The 8,587-nt window shown below is 43.1% G+C and overlaps 1 protein-coding gene across 2 annotated transcripts; it reads right to left on the bottom strand.

Annotated features, from left to right (window-relative positions):
- Positions 1-1,654: 1,654 nt before the first annotated feature.
- TSACC (TSSK6 activating cochaperone) lies at positions 1,655-8,572 on the bottom strand. 2 transcript variants are annotated; one of them, XM_070367349.1, is made up of 4 exons: positions 8,297-8,572; positions 7,400-7,459; positions 3,264-3,386; positions 1,655-1,886 (listed from the first exon to the last, which is right to left on the bottom strand). In XM_070367349.1, exons 2-4 carry the CDS (start codon positions 7,434-7,436, stop codon positions 1,669-1,671), a joined length of 378 nt encoding a protein of 125 aa, XP_070223450.1. In that variant the 5' UTR covers positions 7,437-7,459; positions 8,297-8,572; the 3' UTR covers positions 1,655-1,668. The 2 variants fall into 2 exon arrangements, with proteins under 2 accessions (XP_070223450.1, XP_070223451.1); XM_070367350.1 differs by lacking the exon at positions 8,297-8,572 and adding an exon at positions 8,016-8,287.
- Positions 8,573-8,587: the final 15 nt, after the last annotated feature.

The following is an 8,587-nucleotide window of genomic DNA, read 5'->3' as shown; positions in this document are numbered from 1 at the left end:
CATACTTCCAGACATAACATATCCTTCCTCTTTCCAAGCAGTTGGGTCAAAACTTATGCACAAATGTCAGAGCCTCTTTCTAAAATTACTTTATTTCTCTTTTCTCCACAAATAATAGCTTAATCAAAAATTTTCAATCCCCAACCCCAATTCCTCAAGCTTCACTTCAGCCTTATCCCTGCTGTCTTCCTTTTTTCAACTTTATTTTTAATTGGAGGATAACTACAGTATTGTGATGGTTGATGACATACATCTCTGCTCAGTCTTCCTTATTCATACACAATAAAGAACTCTCTCTGGAAGCAGATTCAAGATGGCACTCACCTTCTCCTGTCAGACCAAGTCATGCACTCATCTCCTCATGCGAGACCATCAAAATCACAACTAGCTGTTGAACAACCACCGAGAGGAGGACACTGGAACCCAACAACGGCAAAGGACTAGGAGTCCCCAGAGAATTTTACTTTGAAGGCCAGCAGGATTTGACTGCAGGACTTTCACAACTGTTAATTGGTTATACCCCAATACAAAATATTAATAAAAAGTTTTTTTTTTAAAAAGAAGTCTCTGAAAAACCATTCAAAGAGTTGAAGCCAATGTGAAATTCTCTTCTCAACCACTGCTTTCTCACTTTCTCATCTCTGAATTCAGGCTTAACTCTCCTTTTATCTTCTCCACATTCCATAGGAAAATAAGCTTCTGGAAAAAGGACCTAGTCTCAGTCTCAAGAATAACTTGCCAACACAAATGTATAAGAAAGCAGTGATCTAATGTGGTCCAAATGACTAAGCCAACCTCTGGTGTCCGCTTCTCAAACACTGAAAACATGTGGCTGGATTTGAACCCCCATGAAAGCTGAACTGATTTCCCAACTTAGAAATTTCAGGATGCTGTCGCTTGGTTCTTCAAGCTCGAGACTAGTCCCTTTCTACAATATAGCTAAGATTTACCCATTGCCTGTCTTTATATCTAAACCCTTTATCCAGACCCTGGTAGTTTCATAGGGGCCTCTCCACTTGCATCCTCCTTCCGCCCCAAAATGTTTTGCCCATTTTGTATCCTTTGCTACCTGAAAGCCTTCAATGGCTTTCCGGCGCTTCAAATAAAACCAGAGCTTCTAACAGTTGTTAGCAGAACAATCCTCCAGGGAAAGCTGCTCTGTTCTCAGCTGCTCCAATTCTGCTTCACATCACATTCTACATTCTGGGGGTAAAATAATCCTCTTTTCCTAATTTTTGATGACTTATTCCCCTACCTCTCGGTTTTTGCCCAAGCTTTCCAACTGACATAGAACTACCTTACTTCATCTGCCCAGGCCATCCAATGTAGCTCCTTCATCAAGTGGCACCACTTCCTCCGGCAAGATTCCACAACTGATCCAGTATCCTACTAACCTTTATCTCTGAACTTCCATTCCCTCTTAGAGTACTGCTAAATTTTACAATGAACTGTCTTTTCTGCTTTGCTAGATAGTAAACTCCCTCCCCACAATTTCTCTCTCTTGTAATATGCATTCCCAAGTGCTTGTACAGCGCTTTGCACTCAGTGAGCACTTAATACGATCTTGTAAACCAACCAACCACATATAGAATATATAAGCCCAGATTCCATCAACGGTTTACTGAGAAGAGAGCAGGGAAAACATACACAATAACTTTGTTCCACAATTCATTTACTGAATTGGGGCAGGTGACTTAACAATAGATTGCGAGATAAGGCTGGGAGAGAAGAGTTCTTGTTTTCTTTCCCAGGAGCCAGTTGTGTCATGGATGCTTGTAAATTTTCCAAAATAGCCATCTGTTGTTGGGCGAGCTGGGTCTGAAGCTGGAGATTGGCATACATACATTCTAGGAGTCCTAGGCATTCCTTGGGCTTGTGGTTAATACCTGAAGGAAGAGCAATGGAGGTGCAAAGGGGACAAAAGAGATTTTATAATTGCACTGAGATGGGAAAGGTTCTACTAAGAAGACCCCTCTAAGCTTTCTGGGCACAACTCAACCCAGATGTAACTATGCTCAACTGTCACCTTCTCTATGAAGCCTACCTGGCCAGCCTATTTGAAACCAATACACTGGAATTTATTATTCACTCCCTTGCTTCACTTTTCCCCTTAGTACTTATGATTATTTGGTTAATTGTTGGCTAATTCCCCCTTCTAGAATGTAAACTCCAGGAAGGCATGGATTTTTGTCTGATTTGTTCACTTGTGTGTCCCCAGCATCTAGAAGGATACCTGTCATGTAAGTGTGCAACAGATATTTGATGAGTGAATGAAATGGTTTGAGATTGAGGCCTAACCTCCCTTTCAAGAGCTCAGGAGATGCCTCAGCCTTCTTCTCTCTGACCTGACACAGTAAGGTCATTAGCAGTGACTCGAAGTTCTTCCTGCTTTCTAACTTCAACGAGTCTTGCTGCACCCATTTTTAATGTTTTTAACTATATTATACACATCCAGCTCTGCCAGTTAACCCCGGCAGTTATTTATACCTTGTATATTCATTGGTCTTGACTTCTTTATTAAACCCTGAGGTCCTCAAACTCAGGAGTTATGACTCTCTAGGAGATCAGTCCTGGGTGTTCATTGGAAGGACTGATGCTGAAGCTGAAACTCCAATACTTTGGCCACCTCATGCAAAGAGTTGACTCATTGGAAAAGACCCTGATGCTGAGACGGATTGGGGGCAGGAGGAGGAGGGGATGACAGAGGATGAGATGGCTGGATGGCATCACCGACTCGATGGACATGAGTTTGAGTGAACTCTGGGAGTTGGTGATGGACAGGGAGGCCTGACGTGCTGCGATTCATGGGGTCACAAAGAGTCGGACACGACTGAGCAACTGAACTGAACTGAACTGAACTGAGTGCTCTGTTTGGCTTCCCACAGGTATGCTAAACTTGCTGATTTTTCTGTGGGAGGATGAATAACTGAAATGCAAAGAAACTGAGCTAATAGTTACTATTTCTTTCCCTAGTCACTTTTTAACTAACATTACTAAACAAGCAATGAAAGTCTTGTTTCAGTCCTTCCAGTCTAATAAAGGCATTAATAAGCAAAACAAACAAACAAATGAACTGGTAAAATCAGGAAGAAAATGAAATCAACAGAACTGAATAATCAACAAACTACCAGCGAAAAATCTAAAGGTGCCTGGACCCAGAAGTCAGCACCAAAATCAATAAAAGAAACCTCCAGCCACCTTGTCCAGAAAACCCTCCCTGCTGCTGAGTCTATTTGGGAAATCCACCCTGCCTCCTTCCTTACCTGACGGCAACTTTGTTGGCAGGATTTTCAGTAAAGTGACTGGTGGGGAACTTGCTTGAAGATTAATAAAGCTGGGGGAGGGTTTGGCTCGACAAAGAGGCACAGTATTACCCTCCTCTTTGGCTGGAACAAAATCAGAGGCAACTAAGTCAGAGTTCATTTTGACTAGGGACAGCCTAATTAGAATCCTGCATCTGGTCTATGAATTCAAAGTGCTGAGGCCCTGGCCTGAATGTCTCCAAAGAAAGTTATATAAGACAAAAAAAGAAACCACAGTGAGACTAAGGGAAACCAAGCAGAGATGGGATAAGCTAAAATCTAATTTGCTTACATTTTACAAGTTCTTATTGATCTGTGCTACATGCTGACTACTGCACTGAATGCTAGAGCATAAACATGACCCAAGACATAGTTTCATAGGTGTTTAATCAGACACTGGTGAAATGGTGATATAGCAACACAGAACATAAACAGTGAGTCTGATAGTCTTGCATGAAAATAAGTCCTTTTATCTTTTAGTTATACTGAAATGTGATCAAATGTAAAAATGAATGTTTTTGAAAGGGCAGGGGAGAGGTATCAACATGAGCACAATAGACAAAGACAACTCCAGGCAGGTGGAGGATATTTCCTAGACCTTGAAAACAGGAAGCTTCGGATAAGTGGAAAAGATAATTCAAGTGGGAGGGAAAAAGATGGTATGAGCAAAGACAAGGATGCAAGAATGTGGCTAGAATGATAAGGAGCCCTAGGAAAGTGGCCAGAATTAGGGTGGGGAGAGTGGGAAAAGCAGGATGGGTCATGGAAGACCCTTTCCAATATAAATCTGAGACTCTCTCAGAAAATCACTGAGCCTTTTTAGGGTTAGAAAATATGATACAATTTTTAATCAATACATTAGGATTAAAATGGGTTGAACATGGAAGTTCTTAATGGGGAAAAATAGATTACCTTTGGCAAAAATAGTTAAGTTAGAAGGAAGTTTTGATTTGTAGGAAGAAAATGACGAGTGTTATAAGAGACATATGTTATTTCTGTCTACTGAGCCACCCTTCCTCTGAGAAGCTACTCGTTCTCCAGATTCTAGGTCATACATACATCAGGCCCCTCTCCCTATTCCAATAGGAATGGACATGTGACCTAATATAGGCCAATCATGGTAGCCTATCCCACTTGGCAACTGGGACTGATCCAAGGGGTAAGCACATGAGGCAAACTGGGCTTGTCATGCCTTGGGACTGATAGGTAGATTCTGTGTCCAGGCTTGCTTTCCTCAATTTGCTCTGCTGGGAAGATGTAAAGCTGGGGTCAATGAAAGCTAGTGAATTTGGCTAGCATGCTTTAAGAAGCAGGTATAAGCAAGAGATTAGAGAGAAGAGACAGTATAAGAGAAAGAGAGATAGATGGGCAGATAGCTACAGGCACTGAATCCTCAGTTCCAGTCCCTGTGGTCCTCATCACTCTTATTCATTCTTATTCTCCAGCTATCTCATCAACCCTCCCAACTGCACAAGCATCTGAATTTCCTTTTTCACTCAAGGAAATCTGAGTTTCAGTAATATCATATTAACATAAATCACATTTTGGACATATTGGATCTGAGATGAGACAAGGCAGCCCAAACGCCTAAAAAACAGCCAAAGAGATGGTACTGAACTCAGGTGAAAGGTCAAACTTCCAGGCCAGACACAAAGAGGTGATGAAGGAGCTGCAAGAATAAATTAGCTCTCCAAGGTCAAAATCTGGGAGAGAAACCTGGACCTCTGGGGAACTCCTTCCCAAAGTTTGCAAGATGAAAAGGAAGTGGCAAAGTAGACTGAGGAGGGCTTCTCTGGTGGTCCAGTGGTTAAGAATCCACCTGCCGAAGAAAGGGACCTGGATTGGATTCCTGGTCCGTGAGTAAGCCCGAGTGCCACAACTACTGAGCCCACGCTCTGGAGCCCAGGAGCTGCAACTACTGAAGCCTGGGCACCCTAGAGTCTGTGCTCTGCAACAGGGGAAGCCACTGCAACGAGAAGCCAATGCAACTAGGGAGTAGCCCCCACTCACCACAGTTAAAGAAAGCCCATGTGCAGCAAGGAAGACCCAGCATGGCCAACAGTAAGTAAATAAATAAAAATCAAAAATAAAAAATCCAAAGAAGAGCAATGGATGGAAAGGCAGACTATCTGGCTCCACGAAAGAATTAAAGGGATCAAGACAGTGGAAATCCACAATTCACTGTCATAATAAGATCAAAGAAGATAGAAAACTCAAATTTACTCATTCATACATAGAAGACATAGCTTAGTGCTTCTATGTATCAACCACTGAAGATGCTACAGTGCATTAAACAGACATGGCTGCTATTCTCAGGAAATGACAGTATTACACTGTAGACAGTGCATTTTCTACTGAACTGTAAGGTTTGAAGAGTACATTACACACAATCCATATTAAAAGAACTATACTGATGACTACACAATGTATAATAGAGGATGAGACTGGGGAGCAGCAAAAGGAAGAACAGACAAAATAAATATAAAAAGTGATCTACATACATTATACATTTCTCATACTGACCCTATGAAGTAGGTAGCCTGTGGAAAATTCTTCAAGAGATGGGAATACCAGACCACCTGATCTGCCTCTTGAGAAATTTGTGTGCAGGTCAGGAAGCAACAGTTAGAACTGGACATGGAACAACAGACTGGTTCCAAAAAGGAAAAGGAGTTCGTCAAGGCTGTATATTGTCACCCTGTTTATTTAACATCATGAGAAACGCTGGACTGGAAGAAACACAAGCTGGAATCAAGATTGCCGGGAGAAATATCAATAACCTCAGATATGCAGATGACACCACCCTTATGGCAGAAAGTGAAGAGGAACTAAAAAGCCTCTTGATGAAAGTGAAAGTGGAGAGTGAAAAAGTTGGCTTAAAGCTCAACATTCAGAAAACGAAGATCATGGCATCTGGTCCTACCACTTCATGGGAAATAGATGGGGAAACAGTGGAAACAGTGTCAGACTTTATTTTTCTGGGCTCCAAAATCACTGCAGATGGTGACTGCAGCCATGAAATTAAAAGACACTCCTTGGAAGGAAAGTTATGACCAACCTAGATAGCATATTCAAAAGCAGAGACATTACTTTGCCAACAAAGGTCTGTCTAGTCAAGGCTATGGTTTTTCCTGTGGTCATGTATGGATGTGAGAGTTGGACTGTGAAGAAGGCTGAGCGCCGAAGAATTGATGCTTTTGAACTGTGGTGTTGGAGAAGACTCTTGAGAGTCCCTTGGACTGCAAGGAGATCCAACCAGTCCATTCTGAAGATCAGCCCTGGGATTTCTTTGGAAGGAATGATGCTAAAGCTGAAACTCCAGTACTTTGGCCATCTCATGCGAAGAGATGACTCATTGGAAAAGACTGTGATGCTGGGAGGGATTGGGGGCAGGAGGAGAAGGGGACGACAGAGGATGAGATGGCTGGATGGCATCACTGACTCGATGGACGTGAGTCTGAGTGAACTCCGGGAGTTGGTGATGGACAGGGAGGCCTGGCATGCTGCGATTCATGGGGTCGCAAAGTCGGACACAAGGGAGCGACTGATCTGATCTTATCTGAAGTTAGGAAATTTGCTTAAGATTTTTCACTGAGGCAGTGCTCGAATTAAATCCAGGCCTATAGATGCCAAAGTCATGTTCTTTACCACTGCACAATATAATCTGTGAAAAGAGCTAGTTCACTTATGTTCACGTTAAGACAGTACAGACCTCTCAGATAATCTATCCCACCTACAATTAAGTGAATAGGCTCTGGAGTCAAATGGTTTCAGGCACTTCCCTGGCCACTAGTGGGACTGTCCCACTCAGTTTGATTATCTGTTCACTCGAGTCAATAGTATGTCTTCTGTCCTAAATATTAAGAGATGCAAAGGAATAATAATACACTTCAACTTATAATTACTGAGTATCTACTATTTAATAGATCCAGTTCTAGGCACTAGGAATACATTTAGTGGGAAATGCATAACAAATACAAATACTTTCCGACTAAGTAACAGGAAAAAACCATACATACAACTAGTTTCATTTCCCCAAAAGCTGGGCAATTAAGGTCTGGTTTTAAGTGAGAGGAAGCAGGGCATCTGACACACACCTCTTCTGTTAGTAGGATGACTAGGAAGCTGCTCCATCTGAACACCCACAGGTGTGGTGCCTGGGGAAAAAAATCATAGTATCTCATGACTGACAACCCATCTTACTGTTTTATTATTAACAATTTAAGTTCTCCCCAGTAGACCTCAGGCTGTTCCAATTTGGAGAGGGAAAAGTGTGAAAGGATGTACTGTCTTAGTTTATGGCGAAATAGAAGTAACTGTTCTTGAATTGTTTTTGGTCTCAGGGCCCTTCCTTTAGTTTGGAAAACAGCTATTTCCTTTTTTTCTGGACAAAACAGTACTTTAACCACGCCTAAACCTTACAAGTCTCCTATGAACAGGCAAATATTCCGTGTTCTCTCGTTTTAATTTCTGTAATATCAGTCCTTTTCTCATTCTGTAGGGTTATTTTAAAACTCGTGCTCTCCAGCAACTCTAATGAACCTGCACTGCAGTTGAGGCGATGAGGAGGGCAAGGGAGGAAATGGGCGTGGAGAAAGAAAATCCTGAGAGCACTACAGGGAACACTTGAAAAAGTCTTTTGGATAGGACAACTCGGGGAAAAACTTAAGCCACCTCCTGGTACCGCTGACAGCCTCAGAATAAAGCATTTACCTAAGAAAGGGAAAGTCCACGCACAGCAACGAGTCAGAGACAATAAACCACAATTCCCAGCGTGCCAGGAAGGATAGTCACCGCTCAGCCCAGCCGGATTGGACTACAACTCCCATTTCCCAGCATCAAACCGGCCAGATCTTCTCTCAACAGCCGGTTTAAATCCCGCCCCTCTATCGCTCGCCGTTGCTAAGGCTGGAACGAAAGCGTGGAAACTGCCACGCCTTTCTTGACCTTCGCGGCCCGAGAGAAGCCTAGACGCCAGAGTTTAATGACCTCACCTGCAGTGTTAATCGAAAGCCTCAACCCCAGCACCCACCCTTGTTGTTGATACACATGCGCAGTGGCGTGCCGGCCAACTGCCGGAGCCTCGGCGCTTGCGCTGAGGTTCGCGCCGCACGCGGCCGGGAGCGGCCACCCTATTGCGCAAGCGCCTGTGCCCTCGCATTTCTATCATCGTGCTTTCTCTATCTAACTTGCCCTGCGTTCTTACGCAGGGGGTGGGGCTAAGAATGTCAATTGGTGTGTTTTCGTGCCGGTCAGTGAGATGCATGCAGTGATTGGTGGTGACT

This window comes from Bos mutus, chromosome 3, assembly GCF_027580195.1.
Source record: "Bos mutus isolate GX-2022 chromosome 3, NWIPB_WYAK_1.1, whole genome shotgun sequence".
Classification (NCBI taxonomy): Eukaryota; Metazoa; Chordata; class Mammalia; order Artiodactyla; family Bovidae; genus Bos; species Bos mutus.
The sequence above is the reverse complement of the archived record's forward strand: the minus strand, read 5'-3'. Positions and strand labels throughout refer to the sequence as shown.